Here is a 24565-nt window from a genome sequence, read left to right on the forward strand (position 1 = left end):
AAGGTCGAGGCTGCAGTAAGCTATGATCACACCACTGCACTGCACTCCAGCCTGGATGACAGAGTCAGATCCTGGCTCAAAAAAACAAAAAAGTTAAAGCATATGGCTTTCTTATGTTTTCTAAATAAACATTAAACTTTTTTTAGGCCTGGTGTGGTGGCTCACGCCTGTAATCCCAGCACTGTGGGAGGCTGAGGCCGATGGATCACCTGAGGTCAGGAGTTCAAGACCAGCCTGGCCAACATGGCAAAAACTTTGTCTCTACTAAAAATACAAAACTTAGCCAGGCATCGTGGCCTGTACCTGTAATCCAGCTACTCCGGCAGCTGAGACAGGAGAATCACTTAAACCCGGAAGGTGGAGGTTGCAGCGAGCTGAGATCACAACATTGCATTTCAGCCTGGACAACAGAGCGAGATTCCATCTCAAAAAAAAAAAAAAAAAAAAATTAAAACAAAAATGTCATACCATATTAACTATAATTTTGCAAATTGTGTTTTCTTTTTTTTTTTTGAGACGGAGTCTTGCTCTGTCGCCCAGCCTGGAGTAGTAGTGCAATCTCGGCTCACTGCCACCTCTGCTTCCCGGGTTCAAGCGATTCTCCTCCCTTAGCCTCCTGAGTAGCTGGGATTACAGGCGTGCACCACCACACCTGGCTAATTTTGTATTTTTAGTAGAGACAGGGTTTCACCATGTTGGTCAGGCTGGTCTCGAACTCCTGACCTGATGATCCACCCGTCTTAGTCTCCTGAAGTGCTGGGATTACAGGCATAAGCCACCACACCCGGCCCATTTACAAATTTTGTTTTCATTGAATTATAGATCATGGATATTTTTTCCATGTGAGTATAAGTACTTCTAACTCATTCTTTGACAGCATCACAAATACTGTGCCCAAAATGAGAAGCATTACAAGTAGCAAAATTGAAAAACTGAGAAATATCTAAGGACCTAACTTGTTTTTTTATCTAAGTAGCAGGCCATTCAGCCTCTGACTGGAGCAGATTTTGGGAATACCCAAAGGCAAGGCCAAAATTTTCCTTAGGAAGTAACTTTGTGTCTGTTAAAATATCTGGATGTATTCCAAGTTAAAGCCTTCCAGTTAACCTAGAGAGGACAGAGGGAATAATTTGTTCCTAGAGACTTGATAGGAAAATCTGCCAGTGTCAAGTTTTCAGGCAAACAATGTATTTAAAATGTATTAAAGGTAGAGAATATTTTAAATGTTTTCTCCTTGGTCTTTACATTTGTTTTCAAATCAGTTGATATATGCAAAATTGCTAACAAATGCAAGTTGTATCATAACCTAATTCTTAAAGCAATTTTATTCTAGGTGTTACTAAGAGTACTGTATTTGAATATTGATGTTATTCATGAATGCCTCTATTATTTTCAGTTTGTATTCTGTTTCAGTTTTTAAATACTTCTCCTTCAGGGATCTGATGTGATGTATGAAATTGAAGTTCCTGGACCCCCTACTGTCTTAGCACTACACAATGGAAATGGCGGTAATGAGGATTTTATTTTTCACAAATCAACTATGTATTTTAATATTAAGTGAAAATGGGAAATTGTAGGAAGGACATAAACTAGAATTGAGACAGTTGTCTTTCTGGTAACTTGCCAGTAACTAACAGCACGAGTTATTGAACTTTTAATTCTCTGTTTTTTTCTTTTTTGGGGGGCTGGGGGGCAGGGTCCCACTCTGTCTGCCAGGCTGGAGTGCGGTGGTACAATCTCAGCTCACCACAGCCTCTACCTCCCAGGCTCAAGGGATCCTCTCACCTCAGCCTCCCTAGTACTACAGGCGCACACCACCATGCCCGACTAGCTTTTTGGTATTTTTTATAGAGACAGGGTTTTGCCATGTTGCCCAGGTTAGTCTGGAACTCCTGGTCTCAAGGGATCCTCTCACCTCAGCCTCCCAAAGTGCTGGGATTGCAGGCATGAGCCACAGCACCCAACCTAGTTTCTTCATCTTAAAATTACGTAATGGGGAAACGTCTTATCTCTTATAGCTATAAAATTGTGTGAATATATAACAATTCTCAAAAATTAAGTTTTATATCTTTTTGTAGTATTTTTTAAAATGAGATTTTTACATAACAATATTTTAATTTTAAAGAGGTTACTAATTATAAGATAAATATAATATGTTGACTTTAATTATAACTAGGTGACTCTGGAGAAGACCTTTTGTTTGGGACATCAGACGGAAAACTTGCGCTTTTTCAGATTACTACATCCAAACCAGTACACAAGTGGGAAATTCAAAATGAGAAAAAGAGAGGAGGTATGCTTTTCATGTAGTCCAGATTCTGAGGTGTCAATGATTATTAAGTATCTTAAATTATATAATTTATTCTATTTTATCTATTTATACTACATAGCAGACTTAGCAATTCACACCTTGATTTATCTACTATTTGTTTATTTGTCAGGTCTATTATACTATTGGCATAATTTTTTAAAAGTAAGAAATGCTTATAGTAATTTGGTATTGATACGTTTTTATAGGCTAATATCATTTTATGCTAAAATCCAATTGGATTTTAATTGTCTGAGGTAATTTAGTTGTCTGAGGTACAGAATTAATTGGAATCTGGAAGTCTGTTATGAGGCAAAGAAGAAGTGCAGTGGGTCAGAGAATATTCCTGTTTTCTAAGGAATTTATACCTTTCTAAGGAGAATTTATAACTGATTTGGTAGATAGTGAGATGCCTATGTATATGTTCAGGATGTTCATATATTCATTTATTCCTTCAACAAATACTTATTAGGAGAGACAGAGTAAAAACAAATAAATACATAAGACAGCTTTACCTAGTCACCTGAAGAAAATAAAACAGGGCTGTGTATTAGGGAGTGATGGTAGAAGGAGGAGGGTCACTTTTAGACCAGGTAGGCAAAGATAGCCTCTTAGAAGAGGTGAAATTTGAACTGAGATCTGATTGATAAGAAAAAGAGTTAGCAATATGAAGATTTGGGGAAAAAAATGTTTCAGGAAGAAGAAAAAGTAAGTGCGAAAGATTTGAGGTGGAGGTAGATGTGATTCATTTGAGGAACAGTAGGAAGATCAGTCAGTTTGGCTAAATGCGTTAACATGGCAGGAGATGGAGTCAGAGAGGTAGAGTAGAGCCAAATTGTGTAAGCCTTGGAAAACAGTTTGAATTTTAATCTAGGTGCTGTAGGAAGTCATTAGAGAATTGTCTGTGGGAGTGTGACATTTACTTTACTAAACCTAAACAAAACAAAGGACACTGTTTGGAGAATGGATTGGAGGGGGCGGGGGGAAGCAGGTCAAAATTGGAAGCATGGAGACCAGTTAGAAGAGTTATTATAATTTATTCTAGTCTAGGCTAGCTTAGTCCAGGCTATCAGTAGCTGGAAACATAGACAATTTCAGTATATATTGTGGAGGTAGAGAAGATGGAATTTGCTAGTGGTTTTGATATGAGGGGTGGTGAGAAAAAGAAAGAAATCAGAGATGTAGCCCAGAATTTTTGTCTGAGCAGCTAGGTAGAATAATTTATGGAGATGGAGGAAGACAGAGGGAGGAGCAGTATTGAGGGGGTATGGTAAAGAGGGGAATAAAGAGTTTTGTTTGGGGTATGGAAAGTTTAAGATGCAGATGTCTGTGAGAAGATACCAAATTGAATATATAAGTCTGGAGCTTTGGCCAGAGCTGGAGGGAGATATAAATGTAGGGGCCGTTCTCACACAGATTGTATTTAAAGACCTGGAAATAGATGAATGTGGATGGACAAGAGAAGAGCACTTGATTTTGCTCAGAGTTTTTTTGCTCACCATTCTGAGTCGGTATGTGTGTTTTTTTCATTCTTACTTGGCATATACTTGACCATAACTTATCACATATCTCTTTTTAAAGGTATTTTGTGTATTGACAGCTTTGACATTGTGGGTGATGGGGTTAAAGATTTACTTGTTGGGAGAGATGACGGAATGGTGGAAGTGTATAGTTTTGATAATGCAAATGAACCTGTTCTACGATTTGATCAGGTAAGTTCATTAAAAAAGACTATATGCTTATTATTTGTCAAATTATTATAGAGATGACAGATGGTTTGAATTTTATTAAGTGAAAATATATTAAAATCTTGTGTTTGGTTTAAAATATTGCTATTTTGATGTTATCAGAATCTTCTCTAGACTTCTCTTGTGTTTGAATAATAGACTCTTGCCTTTAAGCAGGATAATAAATTACTTTTTCATTATACTTTAAAATATTATTATAAGTCTCTAAAGTATTAAATATTTTGCCTTAGTTTATAACGTATAATGACACTTTATGGGAGTAATATTTATATGTTTGGTTAATATAAGTGAGTCTGTTGTTTTAAAATAATAAGATTTTAGGAATAAACTTCATATTGTTAGGACAGTATCAGAAATAACCTTAAGCAAAAAGAAAAAAGTAGCAGTTTCACTCCTACCCATTCAAGGGCTGCCTGTATAAGAAGAAATACTAGATAAAAGTAATTTTAGTTCACAAATTTTAAATGTAATTAAGCTCATTTATGCCAAGCTATAAAGTTACATAGAGAGGCATTCTGGCATCAATTGAATCTTTAATTTTCATGACCTAGTGTTCACCAATCCAGGGCTTCCCTATCCTGCCTCATATAGGACACACTGAGGCTATTAAACTTAAAGAAAAAAAAGAGTTCACAACTCAGTGTCAACTCTTTTTTTTTTTTTTTTTTTTGTCTAATTTCTCTACTAGTGGTACCTCCCAATCCTAACTTTAACTGCAGTTCAGAAAATACAAGTGGTTTGAAGCACAGATAAAGTATATCATTTAGAAAATATAGGGATAAAAATGTTACACAGTTGAGGTTATTTTATAGATTGGTTTCAAATTTGTTCATCTTGTTTTGGTATAAAAAGTCATCCTGCTAATGATGCAGGTAACAGTTTAGGTTTAGAAATAATAATCCATTGTTGCTGATCTCCTGCTTTTTCTCATCAGCCCTTTGAGAACTTTCCTATTCAGACCCCAAGTCTCCTCTGTGACTTTTATTCCAAACCCCAGAAATGTCATAGCATTTACCTGTTCTGCCAGGTCTGACACTAAGAAATCCTATCTTCCTCCTATTTCTTCTGTCTAATGACAGAGGTCCTGCTTTCAGGTTATGCTTAGGTTGGGAATACTCTGCCTCATCTTGGATTCACATCGTCACTTTCTATGTTGCTTTTCTAATCAGGAGAAGACGTACTGTCTGACACAGTCTGGACTGGTAGATGGTTGATTAATCAAAAAAGATAGTTAAGGGGTGAATCATAAAAAGAGAAAATACGTATACTTTAAACATTGCATTTTAACTTAAACTTGTATATTCATTTGCCAATATTTTGAGGAAGGACCAAGGTCTTTTTTTTGTAAGTTTAGTTCCATGTTTTCTTACATAAAACTTATCCATACTCTATTGCCCAGGATCTCTGATTTTATGGTTATAGGATCTTTTCTTTTTTCTTTTCTTTTCTTCTCTTTTCTTTCTTTCTCTTTCTTTCTTTCCTTTTCTTTCTCTTTCTCTTTCTCTTTCTCTTTCTTTCTTTCTTTCTTTCTTTCTTTCTTTCTTTCTTTCTTTCTCCCTTTCTTCCCTTTCTTTTCCTTTCCCCTCCCTCCCTCCCTTCCCTCCTTCCCTCCTTCCTTCCTTTTTTCCTTTCTTTTTTTTTTTCCTGTTCCTTGCAGAACAGGGCTACCCCATAGGCAGTATGCAGAGTAGCCCTGATTTTTTTATATAAGTACATAAGATAAATGAATTTCATTAAAATGTTCTATTAGCAAAAAAGTGTATAGAAATGAACAGTTAAAAAAAGGAAATGAACAGTTTTTTAAAAATTTTTGTAATGTTTTCCAAGTATATTGCATTAAATATACTCTTTAAAGTTGTAATTAATAGTTCCCTGATAAACCACTCAGAAAGTGAGAATGTGCGTGTTTCTATTGGTTGAGTAAAACATTCTTCTACAAGTCAGGTGATTTCCAGTGTTTTGTGTTCAGTAAATTAAAGGAAGATCTAATCAATTTGTCAGATCAATAAAAAACAATTTTTTGAAGACTTTTATTATACACATCAACTGGACACTTGTTAAAAATGCAGATATTTGACCCCACCTGTAAATCTAACTTTATGTGACTTATTATAATCAAACCTTTGTTACTTGAATTTCTCAGGTAATTAGCCTCAGGAACAACTATCATAGCCTAATTTGCAGGATAGCTCAGAGGTTTGCCCCCATAGGGTAGGTGAAGAGAACTAGAATTTTGTTGATTGTCCGGTTTAATGCTAGTGTCCCTTCCTTCCACTCCCTCCTTTAAAACAAAGATTCTCAGCCTTGCCTGCTAAGAATTACCTACCAGAGTTTTTCAAACTGCTAGTCAAAACCAATTAGTGTGTTGCCAGTGCAGTTTTTAAAAAACAAAATAGAATAGATTAGAACATATCAGAGTATGACACAAATCTTTTAAGTTAGACACATTGCTGTATATGTTTATGTGTGAATGTATACCAGATTGTAATATAAAATTTATTGCTTGCTTTCCAAATAGCTTGAAAGCCACTTACCTAGAGTGTTTGTTAAAAACACAGTTTCTGGCCTGGCACAGTGGCTCACGCCTGTAATCCCAGCACTTTGGGAGGCCAAGGCGGGAGGTTTGCTTGAACCTCGGAGTTCAACACCAGCCTGGGCAACAGAGGGAGACCCCATCTCTGCAAAAAATTTAAAAAATTAGCTAGGCATGGTGGTGTACACCTGTAGTCCCAGCTACTTGGAAGGCCAAGATGGGAGGGTCACTTGAACCTGTGAGGTCGAGGCTGCAGTGAGCCATGATCATGCACTGCATTCCAGCCTGGGCAACAGATCAATGTCCTGTCTAAAAAAAGCAAACAAAAACAAAAAACCAGCTCCCTACAATTATTTTAAAAGAAAGAAAGAAATAAAAAAAATACAGTTTCCTAGTTGAGTTACCTAAGTGGTTGTCAGACAAGTTTGGAAAGTACTGCTTAAAAGATGGTTATTATAAACCCTGAGTCATCTGAAAAAACTTGGTTTCTCTCCACAATAGCAGATTTCCTAAAGATTCCATGTAGGTTACCATCTTCTTTCTTTATCTAAAAAACTATTTTGAGAATACACATTAGAGATGGTGTATGGAATTCGTATAATAGATTAAACTTAGGAGTATTTTGCTTTTTGCTTTGTGTAATTTTTGTTTGTTTGTTTGTTTGTTTAGACAGTCTCACTCTGCCGCCAGACTGGAGTACAGTGGCACGACCTCAGCTCACTGCAACCTCCGCCTTCTGGGTCAAAGTGATTCTCCTGCCTCAGTCTCCCAAGTAGCTGAGACTACAGGCACGCGCCACCACACCCGGCTAATTTTTTTGTATTTTTAGTAGAGATGGGGTTTCACCATGTTGGACAGGACGGTCTCAATCTCTTTACCTCGTGATCTGCCCACTTCGGCTTCCCAAAGTGCTGGCATTACAGGCGTGAGCCACCGCGCCCAGCCTTGCTTATGTAAGTTTTTAAAAAACCTTTCTTTATAAAAATAAACTGGCGGGGCGCTATAGTTCACGCCTATAATCCTAGCAGTTTGGGAGGCCAAGGTGGCAGATTGCTTGAGCCCACGATTTGAAGACCAGCCTGGGAAACATGGCAACGCCTCATCTCTACAAAAAATACAAAAATTAGCCCAGCGTTGTGGCGCGCACGTCTGGTCCCAGCTACTCTGGGGCCTAAGGCGGGAGGATCGTTTTGAGCCCAGGAGGTTAAGGCTGCAGTGAGCTGTGATTGCACCACTGCACTCCAGCCTGGATGACGGAGGGAGACTTCGTCTCTAAATAAATAAATAAACTATATTTACTCATTAGGTGAGTATATCGTTAGCTGAGTGGTACCCACAAATATACTAGGGTCGTTTTGAATCTTCTTTCCCAAATTTAAAAACACTGGAGTTTCCTGCCATTTTTTCAAGATATTTTGTCCTTCTAATCTGAGTGTCTGCACATAAGCATTCAGTAAATATATGTTGAAGATCTGGAGCCAGGGAAAACATTGTGTGGCTTATTTTAACATATCTTTGAATTTTTTAGTTACTAATAAAGTGCTTGGTCTTAAACTTTTTTAGATGTTGTCTGAAAGTGTCACATCTATCCAGGGTGGTTGTGTAGGAAAAGACAGCTATGATGAAATCGTGGTGTCCACATATTCAGGTAAAGTAAATGATAATAGGTAATTGAAGAAAGAGTCAACAACAAAAAAAATCTAAATTTAATAAACTGCTTTTGATGACTCTTTTTAAAAAAGTTACAGTAGTCCCCCCTTATTCATAGGGAATCCATTCCAAGACCCCCAGTGGAAGCCTCAAACCTCAAATAGTGCTGAACTCTATATATATTATATTTTTTCCTATACCTACATGCCTATGATAAAAGTTAACTTATAAATTAGGCATAGTAAAAGATTAACATTAACGAATAATAAAATAGAGCAATTATAACAATATGCTCACATCACTACTCTTGTGCTTTGGGGCCCTTATTAAATAAAGTAAGTTTACTTGAACATAAGCACTGTGATACTGCAACAGTTGATCTGATAACTGATTTGGCTTCTAAGCGAACAGTAGATAGGCTGGTAGCAGGTATCATATACAGCAGGTGATATGTTGGACAAAGGGATGATTCACATCCTGGGCAGAATGGAGCAGGATGGCATGAGATTTTATCACCCTATTCAGAATGTTATACAATTTAAAACTTAGGACTTATTTCTGAAATTTTCCACTAAATATGTTCAGCCTACCATTGACTATGGGTTACTAAAATGCAGAAAGTGGAATTGTGGATAAGGGGAGGCTGCTGTATTAGTCAATCACTCTTACTTACAGCATTAAAAACTTTATTGGTTAAAAAATCAGAAAGTGTAGGCTTCTTGATTTATAAAATAGTTGATATTTGAATAGTACTTTTTAAGAGTTTTTAGCATGTCACTCTTTAAATATTAAATTATATTCTTTGATTTAAAGAGAAGTACTTATTGAGATTTATTTTATGTTTTGGACTATGTACCTGTCTTATAAAAACTTTTTGAGACAGGGTCTCAAAAACTTGCCAAAACTTGCTTTTGAGTTGGTAATTTTTGCATTCTCATAGTAGTCATGTGAGAGTTTAAATTTCCATGAAAGTAATTTTTAAAAGGCAATTCTTATTTTTCAGCTATTTTTGAAATTGCTAGACTATGTTGAATTATTCCATACTTTAAATCTGTTAAGAAGTAAAAGATTCCCTTCATTATAGTATTATAGTATTTCAGGCAAAAAAAAAAAATGATATCATGAAATGCTTAAGTAATTTCTCTATAGTCTGAATATTTTCCAGCTTGATTTTGTGTTTTGTTTTTGAATGAAGTCCTAGGGTTAAGTTAGGCTGATATTGGTGGACAAAGGGGCATGTACCTTGGAGTTTCTGCTATACAATGCATAATTTATCTTTTTAACACTAGCAGTACTAAGTGATGCATGATTGTAATTCATCTCTACAGGCTGGGTTACAGGTCTGACAACAGAGCCCATTCATAAGGAAAGTGGACCAGGAGAAGAACTAAAAATTAATCAGGAGATGCAGAATAAAATTTCTTCCTTACGGTAACTTTGAGTTTTTTATTTGCTTTTTAAAAAATCTCATGAAGTGTGTGGTTGTTACTTTTTATTACTTATAGATGCAGTATATTTTATTGGAAGGAATTATATAATTAATTAGTTTATCACCTTTTAAAATGGAAGTTTACAGTTTTGAGAAAATTAGCGTAAGTGCTGATTAATATTTTGGAGATAGAAATATACTTTTTTGTATGCCTTATTCTATATTGACTTTTTCTGAGGTCAAGAGTTGTATTTTTCTTTTTTTTTTTTTTTTTTGCCTCATAGACACTTGTAGTGTTTTATTTTTTGTTTTTCACAGACATTAGAAATAAATCAACACGGATGGCTGTATTATTTCTCATTAACTCTAACGTTTGCTGTTCCTGTAGACCCTTCTGAATCTGTAATGTTGGCTTGTAAATTTTCTTAACTGGAACTGAGTAATTTTGACTCCCCTAGACACAGGAATTGCTTTTATGGTCTGCTCAATTTGACGTGTGCTGTGAAAAGGGGGACCTCAAACTCAAATAAAGATGCTTCATACAATGAAGAAGTGGGAGTTGCTGAAACTTTTAATGACTGCTCTCCCCATTTCAACCCATGCTGACCTTTTGTGGAGTGAAGGATGATCTTTTTTTGGTGGTAGTTGAAGGCTACAGAAACTTTTAAGGCAGCAAATGCCACAAGGACTAGTAGCACAAGCCGTTCACCAAAGCCACCAGAGAGCAAGCTGTAATGTTCATGCAAACAAGTATACCAGATTCATTCAGGATATCCTACTTCATGCAACAAGGATACAAGTATAGTTAATGACCACTGTCTCACATCCTCAATACAGTACCTTTTATTTATAACCAAGTCTACCATTTCTTGATTCCACTGGAATGTAAGCTTTATGAGAAGCTCATATCTGATTTGTTCATTTAATACCCAAACACTGCTAGGTACATAGGAGTAAATATGTAATATTTAGCAGTAAACATTTCTTTGATGAATGAATCTTTTCCTTTGTTCATTACACAGATCCCTTCCAAGCTCCTCCCTAGACTTTTCCTCCTAAATTGTGGCTAGTTAAGCCTCATGTTGTTCTATCCCAATGACTGTTTACTCCATTTGCATGTAGCCCTTCCCCTTAACTGGAGCTCTAAGCAATGCCTGTGTAGTTCAGTCTCAGCAGAATCCTCTCCAACACTTGGTAGTTAAGCCATACCACTGGCTCATGATCATCCTTGTGGTCCCCAAAATGCTAATGCTCTGCAGCTTCCTTTTTATTTTTTATGTCTCCCCTAATGTCTTACTGAAAGTTACATGTTTACTGGCTTCACACATTTTGTCTCTTTTCGTTAAGACTAATATGTTCTGCAATATTAGTTTCTTTTCTCATTAGTATAAGAAGTTTCTCTTCTGATTAGTACTTTATGTAACTGTAACAAGATTCTTGTGTTAAGATTGATTATTTCGTAGCCTACCATGATATTTAAAACTCTCTATTAATATTGCTAATATGGGACTGAGCAGATATTTTAATTTTTGTGTTAAGGATAAATAATGTGGAATTGTTTAGTCAGTCATAGAAGCAAAAATTTTGCTCCCTTTGTTTTTATTTTATTAGCTCAACCAATAAAAACCCATTTTGTAAAAGCAAATGTCTCAAATTTTTGTAAACATTCTAAGGACCTCAAATGTTTATACTTATGTTTGACAAATTTGTGTATGTTTTTCTCCAGGAATGAGTTGGAACATCTGCAGTATAAGGTATTGCAGGAAAGAGAGAATTATCAACAGTCTTCTCAATCAAGCAAAGCAAAATCAGCAGTACCTTCCTTTGGTATAAACGATAAATTTACACTAAATAAAGATGATGCCAGTTACAGCCTTATCTTAGAGGTACAGACTGCAATAGATAATGTCTTAATACAGGTAAGCAAAATGTCTAATTTCTTAGTTTTATGACTGGATCTATTTTGCAAACCAGTCATATGTACTAATTATTATTGAACATTTTTAGTTTTAGACAGTGATTTTATTTTATTTTTTTTTTTTTTTTTTGAGACAAGAGTTTTACTCTGTCACCTAGACTGGAGTGCAGTGGTACGATCTCAGCTCACTGTAACCTCCGACTCCCAGGTTCAAGTGGTTCTCCTGCCTCAGCCTCCCGAGTAGCTGGGACTACAGGTATGTGCCACCATGCCTGGCTAATTTTGTATTTTTAGTAGAGACGGGGTTTCACCATGTTGGCCAGGCTGGTCTTGAACTCCTGACCTCAGGTGATCCACCCGCCTTGGCCTCACAGAGTGCTGGGATTGCAAGCGTGAACCACCCCACCCCCCATAGACAGTGAATTTAAATGTTTATGACCTTTTATTCTTCCTTTAGATAATTAGTTTGCTCACAGATTATTTGAATTATATTTTTACTTTTATTTATGTACTTAATAAACAAACAAAAGATGGGCTTAAGTTTTAAGAAGAGATAGAAAAGACAGTAAGATTTTTCTTCTTTGGCTACCCTCTGAGAGAATCTTAACAGAGATGTGACTTAGAAAACTACCATATTTAATGCCCTTGCTAGAACTTTTTTTTTTTAAGGCCCAAACATTAAAGTACAGCTTGCTCATTAACCCAACAGTTTCTGGTAGGTCAACAGGCAAAGTAGAGAATCCTAAAGAGTGAAATTTAGGGATAATAATGTATGACTCCATTCATCAATGTATATATTTACTGACTTATTTAAATTAGAAGGTATTCAGGAAGTAGAAAAGAATAATACGATGAATAGAAAACAAACAAAAGGTAGTAAACCAATCACAAAGTGAGAACATAACAAATTGGAGGAAGAAAAGGTTTAAAAAGATGTAATGGAGAGATCAGATTATTAAAAAAAAAACCTAAAGGCAGAAAACTCTCTTAAGTAATGCTAGCTCATGGGCTGTTGCATTGAACAACTCTAGGAATGCCGTTCACATAGAACACAGTGCAACAGCTTTGTCCTACAAACTGCCTCTCCAGAGGAGACCAAAAATTATCTTCTTTCTGTGTTACAGGTAAAATTAAAACTGATAAAAATGAACTGATACAATCAGAATGGCCATGTGATTATTTATAGCTCATGGTAACATTTTTAGCACTTCATAAAATTAAGTGGGATGACTGGACTTTTAAGGGGGTGGTGAGAGATGATATTCTGTGATTTTTATAATCCAAGTTAGAAAAAAGCAGGTGATTGTAAAATAACATTTATTCTTTATTATATTTATTTTCTAGAAGTATATGCTATCAAGTATAAGTTAAGAGAGTTCATACTTTCAAATTTAAAGATGAATATAAACTAGAACTAAGGAGAACTCTTAGAGAAAACATAATGTATGAACATTTTTAGGTTTTCCATCTCAACCTTCTTTTTTTTTAATATTGACTGTAGAGTGATGTTCCAATAGATTTACTTGATGTGGATAAAAATTCTGCTGTTGTTAGCTTTAGCAGCTGTGATTCTGAGGTGAGTAAAAAATATAAAAGAATTCTTCACATGCTTTCATTTCTATTATGCCATTTTGATTAAAGTCTATAAATCCTGCTAGGTTTTGATGTTTCTTTTTCAATCATTTCTTATGTAACCTTTCCTTCAATATCTGTGTCGGTTCTCTTTCCCTGTCCTCAGTTGAGAAACCTGATGTTGTCCTAGATTCCTTCTCTTCTGTGATCTGTTACAGGTTAATATCCTTTATGTGAAATGCTTGAGACCAAGAAGTATTTTGGATTTTGGATTTTTTTCAGGTTTTGGAATATTTGTTTTGTATTTACTTGTTCAGCACCCCAAATTTGAAAATCTGAAATCTGAAATGCTCCAATGAACGTTTCCTTAAAGTATTATCTTGACACTCAAAAAGTTTAGGGTTTTGGAGCATTTTAGGTACTCAGTTTCGGAATGTTCAGCCTATATATCCAATTAGTCACTAGTTTCTGTCAGTTCTACCTCCATGGCTTTCATACTTCTACTTGGCTTCATTCCTACCCCTGTTAACTTAGTCCAGGCCCTTATCATGTCTTGCTTGAACTACTTTATAAGTTTCTCTGCCTCTAGTCTTGCCTCTGACTTCTGGGATATGCTGTATGTACACTACCACCAGAGATGTCTTCCTTCCTAAAACACAAACATCACTGTATCTTTCTTTTCTCAAAACCTTTTAAATATTCCTGATTTCCTGCTAGATATAAATATAGATTCCTTATTGTGGCATAGAAAACTTTCCATGATTCAGCTCTTGATTACATCTCTAACTTCTCTGTCACCGGCTGCTACCACCCCTCCCATGCACATTATTTCTGCCAAGCTGAAGTTCTTAAAATTCCTGAAAATGCTATATAGTTTCACACATCCCTGCATTGGAATATGATCTGTTGCTTCCCCCGCTCTTCCTGCCCTGCCCCACTTTTTCTAGGCTTGTTGAATGCATACTAAACTTCATTCAACAGACTTTTATTGAGCACTTAACGTGCACAGTACCTGAGATGAGATCACGTCAGTGCTTTTGGACATGCTTACTGTATCACTTCTTTCTGCTTAGTACTAGCCGATAAGCAGTCTCAGAGCTAGGTGTGACTCCTGAAGAGAAATCAAGGTATAGATAAGGTTTGGATTAATTGCACTGGAGAAGGCAAGCCAGAGCAGGAGGAGATGGTAACTGGAGTTGGTGGGTAGTTATATTAATATATATTTTATTTTATTTATATGCATTGGCACTGCTGCAGAATATATTTTATTTATTTGGTTTTTGTTATTTATTTACTTTTTTAAGACATGGTCTCGCTCTGTTGCCCAGGCTGGAGTGCAGTGGCGTGATCATGGCTTGCTGCAGCCTTGACCTCCTGGGCTCAAGCAGATCCTCCCACCTCAGCCTTCCAAGTAGCTGGGACTACAGTCACAAGCCACCATGCCTGGCTGATTTTTAAATTTTTTGTAGAGACCGGGTCTTCCTATGTTGCCCAGGCTGGTCTCAAACTCCTGGGCCTAAGTGATCCTCCCACCTCAGCCTCCCAAAGTGCTGGGATTATAGGCATGAGCCACCACATCTGGCCTTATATATATATTTTTAAAAAGGAGGAATAAAAGAGTAGATAAAGTAAAATGTTGATAGATATAAGAATAATTTTCTTTCTTTTTTTTTTTGAGATGGAGTCTCACTCCATCACCCAGGCTGGAGTTCAGTGGCACAATCTCAGCTCACTGCAACCTCCACCTCCCGGGTTCAAGCAATTCTCCTGTCTCAAGACTCCCAAGTAGTTGGGACTACACGCACATGCCACCACACCCGGCTAATTTTTGTATTTTTAGTAGAGATGGGGTTTTGCCATGTTAGTCAGGCTGGTCTTGAACTCCTGACCTCAGGTGATCCACCCGCCTTGGCCTCCCAAAGTGCTGGGATTACAGGTGTGAGCCACCATGCCCAGCCTATTTTTCAATATAACTTCATAGTAAAAATTTTATTTTTAATAAGAGATTTTATAACAGTTGTATTATGTTATCAATATGTGGTTTGTCATCCCTGTTTGAGAACAAAACACAAAAGATATGGCCTACATTTTTATGATTATTTAGAAAATCAATAAACTTAAACTTAAAATCTTTGATTCTTAAGTTACTATGAAAGATTAATCTGTTTTAATTACATCACTGAAGGATTCTTTGAAATGACTATTTCATACTAATTTAAAATATATTTTCTAGGACAATGGCTTTAAAAAAACCTATGGAGATTTCAAGTATACACCAAAGTAGAAAGACTAGTATAATAACTTGCATGTACCCATCACTACTTTTCAACATATGGTTAGTCTTTTTTTTTTTTTTTTTTAAGAGATGAGGGTCTTACTGTGTCACCCAGGCTGGAGTGCAGTGGTGTGATCATAGCTTATTGCAGCCTGAAACTTCTGGGCTCAAGCTTATCTTCTTGTCTCAGTCTCCTGAGTATGTCGGACCATAGACATATGCCATGATGCCCGGCTAATTTTTTTTATTTTTTATTTTTTGTAGAAATGGGGCCTCACTTTGTTGCCCAGGCTGGTCTTGAACTCCTAGCTTCAAGCTGTCCTTCCACCTCCCAGCCTCCCAAAGTGCTGGGATTACAGGTGTGAACCACCATGCCCAGCCCAGTCTTATTTTTTCATGCTCTTCACCCTCTCCTTCCCCACTCCCAAACCTCATCCCTAACATGTTACCTGTATCATTTATCGATAAACACTGTAGTATATAACATTTGTTTTTAATCATACAAGAACATATTTACGGCTTGGCACCGTGGCTCATACGTGTAATCCCAGCACTTTGGGAGCCCAAGCAGGTGGATCACTTGAGGCCAGGAGTTCAAGACCAGCCTGGCCAACATGGTAAAGCACCCTCTTTACTAAAAATACATAACAAGTAGCTGGGTGTGGTGGCATGCACCTGTAGTCCCAGCTATTTGGGAGGCTGAGGTACGAGAGTCAATTGAACCCAGGAGGCAGAGGTTACATTGAGCTGAGATCACACCACTGCACTCTAGCCTGGGCAACACAGCAAGACTCTGTCTCAAAAAAAAAAAAAAAAGAATATATTTACTTTTAAATTGATCAGTCCTCTCTGTTGAGTTTAAATGATTTGAAATTGAAATGTTTGAGTTTTATATTTTATATTACCATTCTTTTTATTTCTTTGATTATTTAATAAAAATAGAGAAATAGCAGTCTCGAAAATTACATATAAATTATCTTACATTGCTGTGTCTCTTTTTGTAATCCATGAACCTAGCTACATTTCTCTATTTCTAGTAGTTTAATATTCAATTTCAAGAAGTTATAATATTTGAAGGAACTCCTCTAGGTTAGTTCAACAAACATGTATTAAGTGCTTACAGTATGCCAGTCACTGTGCCATTTGCTGGGAATACAGAGAAGAGATATTTCTCTTTCCTGTGTACGTATTTGTGAAAAATCTAAGAGATTCAATATCAAACTCTGACGTATGTGCCTTTACAGTATAAACATTTTGTATTAGTCCATTTTCACACTGCTGATAAAGACATATCCAAGATGGGACAATTTACAGAAGAAAGAGGTTTATTGGACTCATAGTTCCACCTGGCTGGGAGGCCTCACAATCATGGCGGAAGGTGAAAGGCACATCTCACATGGTGGCAGACAAGAGAAAATGAAAGCCAAGAGAATGGGGTTTCCCCTTATAAAACCATCAGACCTCATGAGACATATTCACTACCATGAAAAACAGTATGGCAGAAACCACCCTCATGATTCAGTTATCTCCCACTAGGTGCCTCCCGCAACACATGGGAATTATGGAAATACAATTCAAGATGAGATTTGGGTGGGGACACAGCCAAACCATATCATTCCACCCCTGCACCTCCCAAATTTCATGCCTTCACATTTCAGAACCAATCATGCCTTTCCAAAAGTCCCCCAAGTCTTAACTCATTTTTGCATTAACTCAGAATTCCACAGTCCAAAGTCTCATGTGGGACAAGGTAAGTCCCTTTTGCCTATGAGCCTGTAAAATCAAAAGCAAATTAGTTACTTCCTAGATACAGTGCAGGTCCAGGCATTGGGTAAATACAGCCATTCCAAATGGGAGAAATTGGCCAAAACAAAGGGGCTACAGGCCCCATGCAAGTCTGAAATCCAGCAAGGCAGTCAAATCTTAAAGCTCCAAAATGATCTCCTTTTGACCTCATGTCTCACATCTGGGCCACATTGATGCAAGAGGTGGGCTCCCATGGCCATGGGCAGCTCCGCCCCTGTAGCTTTGCAGGGTATACCCCCCAACTCCTGGGTTCTTTCATAGTCTGGCATTGAGTGTGGCTTTTCCAGGCTCACAGTGCAAGCTGTCAGTGGATCTACCATTCTGGGGTCTGGAAGACAGTGGCCCTCTTCTCACAGCTCCATTAGGCAGTGCCCCAGTAGGGACTCTGTGTTGGGGCTCCAACCCCACATTTTCCTCCCACATTGCCCTAGCAGAGGTCCTCCATGAGAGCCCCGCACCTGCAGCAAACTTCTGCTTGAACATTCAAGCATTTCCATACATCCACTGAAATCTACGTGGAGGTTCCCAAACCCCAATTCTTTACTTCTGTGTACTGACAGGCTCAGCACCACATGGAAGCTGCCAGGGCTTGAGGCTTCTAAAGCCACAGGCCAATCTCTGCATTGGCCCCTTTCAGCCATGGCTGGAGTGACTGGGACACAGGGCACCAAGTCGCTAGGCTGCACACAGCATGGAGACCCTGGGCCTGGCCCACAAAACCACTTTTTCCTCCTAGGCCTCCAGGCCTGTGGTGGGAGGGGCTGCCATGAAGACCTCTGACATGCTCTGCAGATATTTTCCCCATTGTCTTGATGATTAATGTTCGGCTCGTCATTACTTACACAAATTTCTACAGCCAACTTGAATTTCCCAGAAAATGGGATTTTCTTTTCTATTGCATTGTTAAGCTGCAAATTTTCTGAACTTTCATGATCTCCTTCCCTTATAAAACTGAATGCTTTCAACAGCACCCAAGTCACATCTTGAATGCTTTGCTGCTTAGAAGTTTCTTCTGCCAGATACCCTAAATTATCTCCCTTCAAAGTTCCACACATCTCTAGGGCAGGGGCGTAATGCTGCCAGCCTCTTTGCTAAAATATAATGAGTCATTTTTGCTCTATTTCCCAAAAAGTTCCTCATCTCCATCTGAGATCACCTCAGCCTGAATTTCATTGTCCACATCAGTATCAGCATTTTAGACACAGCCATTCAAGTCTCTAGGAAGTTTCACACTTTCCCACATTTTCCTGTCTTTTTCTGAACACTCCAAACTGTTACAGCCCCTGCCTGTTACCCAGTTCCAATGTCACTTCCACATTTTTGGGAATCTCTATAGCAGCACCACACTCTACCAGTACCAACTCACTGTGTTAGTCAATTTTTACACTGCTGATAAAGACATACTAGAAACTGGACAAAAGAAAGAGGTTTATTGGACTCACAGTTCCACCTAGCTGGGGAGGCCCCACAATCATGGCAGAAGGTGAAAGGCACATCTCCCATGGTGGCAGACAAGAGAAGACAGAATGAGAGCCAAGAGAAAGGGGTTTCCCCTTATAAAACCATCAGATCTTATTCACTACCATGAGAGCAGTGTGGGAGAAACTGGCCCCATGATTCAATTATCTCCCACTGAGTCCCTCCCACAACACATGGGAATTATGGGAGTACAATTCAAGATGAGATTTGGATGGGGACACAGCCAACCCATATCACATTTGGTGTTTGCATTGTCAAATTTTTAGAAGAATTCTTAATGTTTAAAAATGTTATTGTAAAAACTCAAGATGGAAAGAGCATGAGCTTTAGATAGGAATTTGAATTCCAGTTTCATCACTTAATGGCTTTTATTTAACTCCTCATAACCTCAGTTTCTTCATCTGTTAAAATTTAATTAGTAAAACTTAGTGCATAGAGTTTTTGTAAGTGTAAGTTAGAACGTTTGAAAAGCACTTAGCACCAATGACAGGTGCTTAAGTAAATGGTAACCATTATTATTATTGATGCCTTTTTTTGTTGCTAAAAACATGGATTCATTCTTTTCCTCCACTTTGTATTCTTCCCAGTCAAATGACAACTTCCTTCTTGCTACTTATCGGTGCCAGGCAAATACTACAAGGCTGGAACTCAAGGTAAAAATATTAGAAATTACCTTTACTTGAATGTTTGAGTTTCCTTTTTCCTGCTGGTATGTCTTACAACATATGATATTATTTGTTTGCATTTAATTTCTCCCTGAAATGAATTGTTTGGAGTAATGAATTTTGAATGACCAGTTAGGATGTAATTTAGCCCAGACCACAATCTCTGCTATTACTTCTTAATCACCTTCTCTAAACTTATTGATTTTATTTTTTAAATAAAAACTGGGTTTTGCCACGTTGCCCAGGTTGGTCTCAAACTCCTGAGCTGAAGCAATCCACATGCCTCAGCCTCCCAAAGTGCTGGGATTACAGGGGTGAGCCACCGTGCCCGGCCTAAAATTGTTGGTCTTAAAGTTTCCTCTAACTGAAAATTTTTTTTCAAATTTTCTATTATAGAAAGTTTTAAACATTTATAAAAGTAATTAATCCCCATGTGTTAATCACACAGCTTCAGCAATGATCAACTCATGGCCACCTTGTTTATGCTATTCACTTACTACCCTAAAATATTTTAAAGCAAATACAAGATATTCATAATTTCATTTAGTGTGTCTAAGATAGGTACTCTCTTTTTTTAAAACATAACTACAACACTATTATCACACCTAAGAAAAATCAACAATAATTTTTTAATATTATAAAATATTTAGTGTTCAGATTTTACTGATTTTTGTTTTATAGCTTGTTTAAACAAAGTCATCTTTTTTTTTTTTCTTTTTTTTTGAGATGGAGTCTCGCTCTTGTGCTCTTGTCGCCCAGGCTGGAATGCAGTGGCATGATCTGGGTTCACCGCGTCCTCCACTTCCCAGGTTCAAGTGATTCTCCTGCCTCAGCCTCCTGAGTAGCTGAGATTACAGGTGCCCGCCACCACACCTGCCTAATTTTTGTACGTTTTTTTGTCATAGGGACGGGGTTTTGCCATGTTGGCCAGGCTGGTCCTGACAGTCACCTTCTAAATTAACTTAGTTATTAAAGTATCTGGGCATTCGCCATATATTTTCCTACCATCTGAATTTTGCTGATTGTATTCCAGTGATATTATTTATTACCATACATTCTAGAGAAAACCTTTTACAATTTTCTCTAGCAATTTAATGACATAGTCATTTTCATAATTAAATACTTACCATAGCATACACATCTGTTTTAGTTATTTATAGTGGGATTAGTTTTGATAGACCTATGATCTAAAAATTAAGCACTGTAACTTTTTTCCTGGTGTTGCTGATGTTTTGAAGCTCAAAGGTTTTTTTTTATTTTTCAAGAGAGATGCTGTTACACAATATTTTTTTCACATCTGGTTAAGGAAGTTCCAGTTAAATATGATTTTTCCCCTAAACAATTCATTTTGGTCTGCATACATTCCCTTTTATGTACTTTGAAAGAAAAATGGAAAACTAGGATACATTTATTTCTAAAAGAAAAAACACATTTAAACATTTTACATTGAGCAAGCTTCTGCTAATAAATTTGAAAGTAGAGTAAAAATTGATTAAAAGCAATGTTTCTCTTTTTTTTTTGAGATGGAGTCTTGCTCTGTCGCCCAGACTGGAGCGCAGTGGTGCAATCTTGACTCACTGCAACCTCCACCTCCCTGGTACAAGTGATTTTTGTGCCTCAGCCTCCCTAGTAGCTGGGATTACAGGCATGTACCACCATGCCTGGCTAATTTTTGTATTTTAGTAGAGGCAGGGTTTCACCATGTTGGACAGGTTGGTCTCAAACTCCTGACCTCAGTTGATCCACCCGCCTTGGCCTCCCAAAGTGCAGGGATTACAGGTGTGAGCCACCACGTCCAGCCATGTTCCTCTTTTTTTAATTGGATATAATAATTTTAATGTATAGAAGAAAGACAAAATGCCTGAAAAGAGCCAAGAAAATTATGAAAAAGAAGCAAAGTAAGGTGGAACTTGCTTTGCCATATGATAAAACATACCATAAAACTACCATAATAAAAATAGTGGAGGATATTTCGAAGCCTAAATAAATAGGCCATGCAACAGAATAATCTGGAAATAGAACCCAGAATATATTTCATATTTATGGGAATTTAGTGCATGACATTTCTATTTTAATAGAAGAGAACACTTCTATTAAATTACTATTGCTATTTAAAAATTGCTGTTGGCACAACTGGCATCCATCTAGAAGAAAATTAAATGAATTATTATCTTATGCCATATATAAAAAATAAATTCAGATGAATTAAGTACCTACTTATTTAAAGAAAGAAGACTTAATTGTCTAACAGATAATAGGTAATCTTCAATAACATATAAACAGCCTATTGTTACAATAAAAACCACCGAGTAAGGAAAATAGGCAAAGGATATGGATAGGCAAGTCACAGAAGAGAAGATTGGGCACAGTGGCTCATGCCTGTAATCTCAGCACTTTGGGAGGCCAAGGCAGGTGGATCACTTGAGGTCAGGAGTTCAAGAACAGCCTGGCCAACATGGTGAAACCTTATCTCTACTAAAAGAAACAATACAAAAAAATTAGCTGGGCAGGGTGGCACGCACCTGTAATCCCAGCTACTTGGGAGGCCGAGGCAGGAGAATTGCTTGAACCCAGGAGATGGAGGTTGCAGTGAGCCAAGATTGTGCCACTGTACTTCAGCCTGGGCAATGGAGTGAGACTCTATCTCAAAAAAAAAAAAAAAAAAAAAAAAACCCAAAACACAGAAGAGGGAATCAAAATAGCTAACAAAAAAGTTCTACCTCATCTTTAGCCAGAGAAATTCAAATTCAAATAACAAAAAGCAGTTTCTTCTTATCCAACAGATTGGCAAAAAATGTTAAAGAACAACATCGCTAGGGGACAGGGATGAATTAAATGACACTGTCAGTCATAGCTGGTGGAACTATAAGTTGTTACAGCCACTTGGGAAAATAGATATTAGCTCCTTTGGGGGAATCTATTAATGGCAATAAAATAGCAGTAATATACATAACACATGAATATAATTAATTGCAGCATTGCTTGTAGAAGCAGAAAAGTAGAACCAAGGTGAATACTCATTAATGATTGAATGGTTGAATAAATAGCTATTTATCCATATCTTGGAATATTATACAGCTACTATAAAGAATGAGTTGATTTGTACATGTTAACATGGAGGGAATTTCATAAAACACACAAAATGCTGATTAAACCTCTATATATAATTTGAATATATTTTTATCTATAATGATATAAATATGAAGAAATGTATGAAAAGAAACACACCTGTCTGATATAGCCAGTTATACAATATGAGGAGGCATAAGTGGGATGGGAGGAGCAGGGAGGTGATGGTAATAGGAGAGGCAGAGATAAGGGGGAAAATGTGAATATTGGAAATGAAAGCAAAGATGTCTATGATATCCAATAGAACTTAGTCATGTGACATGATATATTAAATTAGGTCCTTCTCTTAAATTAGATCTTCCCAGCTTAGTGAATTACTATTTCCTGTTAAGTATGTTGAATTCTCAGGATATCCGGCCAGTCATATTCAAAATAGCCCAAAAGAATTTCCAGTCCAAATATGCCATAATTAGATTATAGGTATGCATCTCTATTTTCACAGAATGTCAATAATTAAGTTATTTGAAACAATTTTTCTGTTGATAGATTTTTATAATAACAGCTATATGCTAAATACTCTTTTTTTGTACATGTACATAGAGAGACATATGAAAGCATAACTACCAAAGTAGTAATAGTGATCATCTGGGGTGGGAGGATTTCAGGTGACTTACATGTTTGTCCAGATTTTTCTTTATTGTTTGAATTTGTGAATAAGGAATATTAATTGTTATACTGATTATTACAAAATAATTTTTCATGTAAAATTGTTATATCCTATATTAAAGCTTTTTTTCTTGTGGAAAAAAATCTCTGCCAATATGAGCTTATGTACTCTTTAAAAATCAACACCAAAATATAGGTTTATCAGATCTATTTTTTGTTTTCTTTCTGTACTTTTACTTATTATCTTTTCTTATCCTCTTCCTTGTCAGCAATATTCACAGTGCAACATTTGCAAAAAATCTTGCTTAAACTTTTTAAATATTTCCCACTTAGGTCAAATGTTGATATTTTCCCCCTCATGCCATGAAAAGTATGAGTTAAAGTATTAATTAGATTAGAGAAGTTACCTTTGTGTAGTACAAGAGGTACTACAGTCTGTGCCATGAATTGGAACAGAGTGGGACAGGAGAAAGAAGCTGGACAGCTTTCCAACTCCTCTTAAATTAGGTCTTCACATCTTAGTGAATTTTAAGTACTTGATAACTTGTGTTGAACATTCTAAAGATATGTTTTTGTTGCTAAATATTCTTATTTCCTGTTTTGTGTTGAATCAGATTCGCTCAATTGAAGGCCAGTATGGCACACTACAAGCATATGTGACTCCAAGGATTCAACCCAAAACCTGTCAGGTCCGCCAGTACCACATCAAACCTCTTTCACTCCATCAAAGAACTCACTTTATTGATCATGACAGGTAGGACAAAGGAAAGAGCAGTTTCTTTTTAGGATATTAGATAATTCAAATAGACCTGTTTTTTATTTTTATAGTGTAAATTCTGTTAGCAATTTCTACTTTTAAAAATTAAATAAACAGTTTAAATATTATAGATTTAATATTTCTAATAAATATAAGATTCTTTGTCTATTTTAGAGGCTGGTTTGAGTTTGACTTTCCCATCTTTCTCATATATTACTATTCTGGGATTATTGGAGTAGCAGTTCTCTTTCTCAGATACTTAATGTGAGAGCAAATACTGTTTAACCTTTAGATAGTATAATAGTTCTCTGTGAATAGGACCTCATTGTATCAGCCTCAAATATTATATTTCCTTTATATTTCTTCTCAGGGAATACTGATAAAGCATTTGGTTGTGATAGAGTGCCTTTTATTTCCATACCAACTTAGGCATCCACTTCTTTGTAGTTTTTCAGAACATGGGCTTAAAGAGAAGGGAAAGAGATGAACAATTACTGATTACTTTCTTTGTGCCATGTATTATGCTAGGAGCTTATGTAGTATTTAATTCTTACAGCAAGACAGGTAATAATGTCTCCATTTTACAAATGAGAAATGGAGGCTTAGAAAAGTTAAGTAACTTGCTGATAAAAGGACTAAAGCTATGAATTGAAGCCAAAACCCATTTTCTTTATATTGCTGCCTATAATT

General features: G+C 36.7%; 1 protein-coding gene across 1 annotated transcript in view; it reads left to right on the forward strand.

Moving 5' to 3' along the window:
- BBS7 (Bardet-Biedl syndrome 7) overlaps window positions 1-24565 on the forward strand; it is a 50696-nt gene that overhangs the window by 13252 nt on the left and 12879 nt on the right. The window contains exons 6-14 of the mRNA XM_003271344.4: window positions 1436-1508; window positions 2177-2293; window positions 3890-4020; window positions 8153-8237; window positions 9568-9670; window positions 11395-11587; window positions 13088-13162; window positions 19306-19371; window positions 23733-23872. Of these exons, the coding sequence (XP_003271392.1) occupies window positions 1436-1508; window positions 2177-2293; window positions 3890-4020; window positions 8153-8237; window positions 9568-9670; window positions 11395-11587; window positions 13088-13162; window positions 19306-19371; window positions 23733-23872 (983 nt within the window). The remainder of the gene's footprint in view (window positions 1-1435; window positions 1509-2176; window positions 2294-3889; window positions 4021-8152; window positions 8238-9567; window positions 9671-11394; window positions 11588-13087; window positions 13163-19305; window positions 19372-23732; window positions 23873-24565) is intronic.

This window comes from Nomascus leucogenys, chromosome 7b, assembly GCF_006542625.1.
Source record: "Nomascus leucogenys isolate Asia chromosome 7b, Asia_NLE_v1, whole genome shotgun sequence".
Taxonomy (NCBI): Eukaryota; Metazoa; Chordata; class Mammalia; order Primates; family Hylobatidae; genus Nomascus; species Nomascus leucogenys.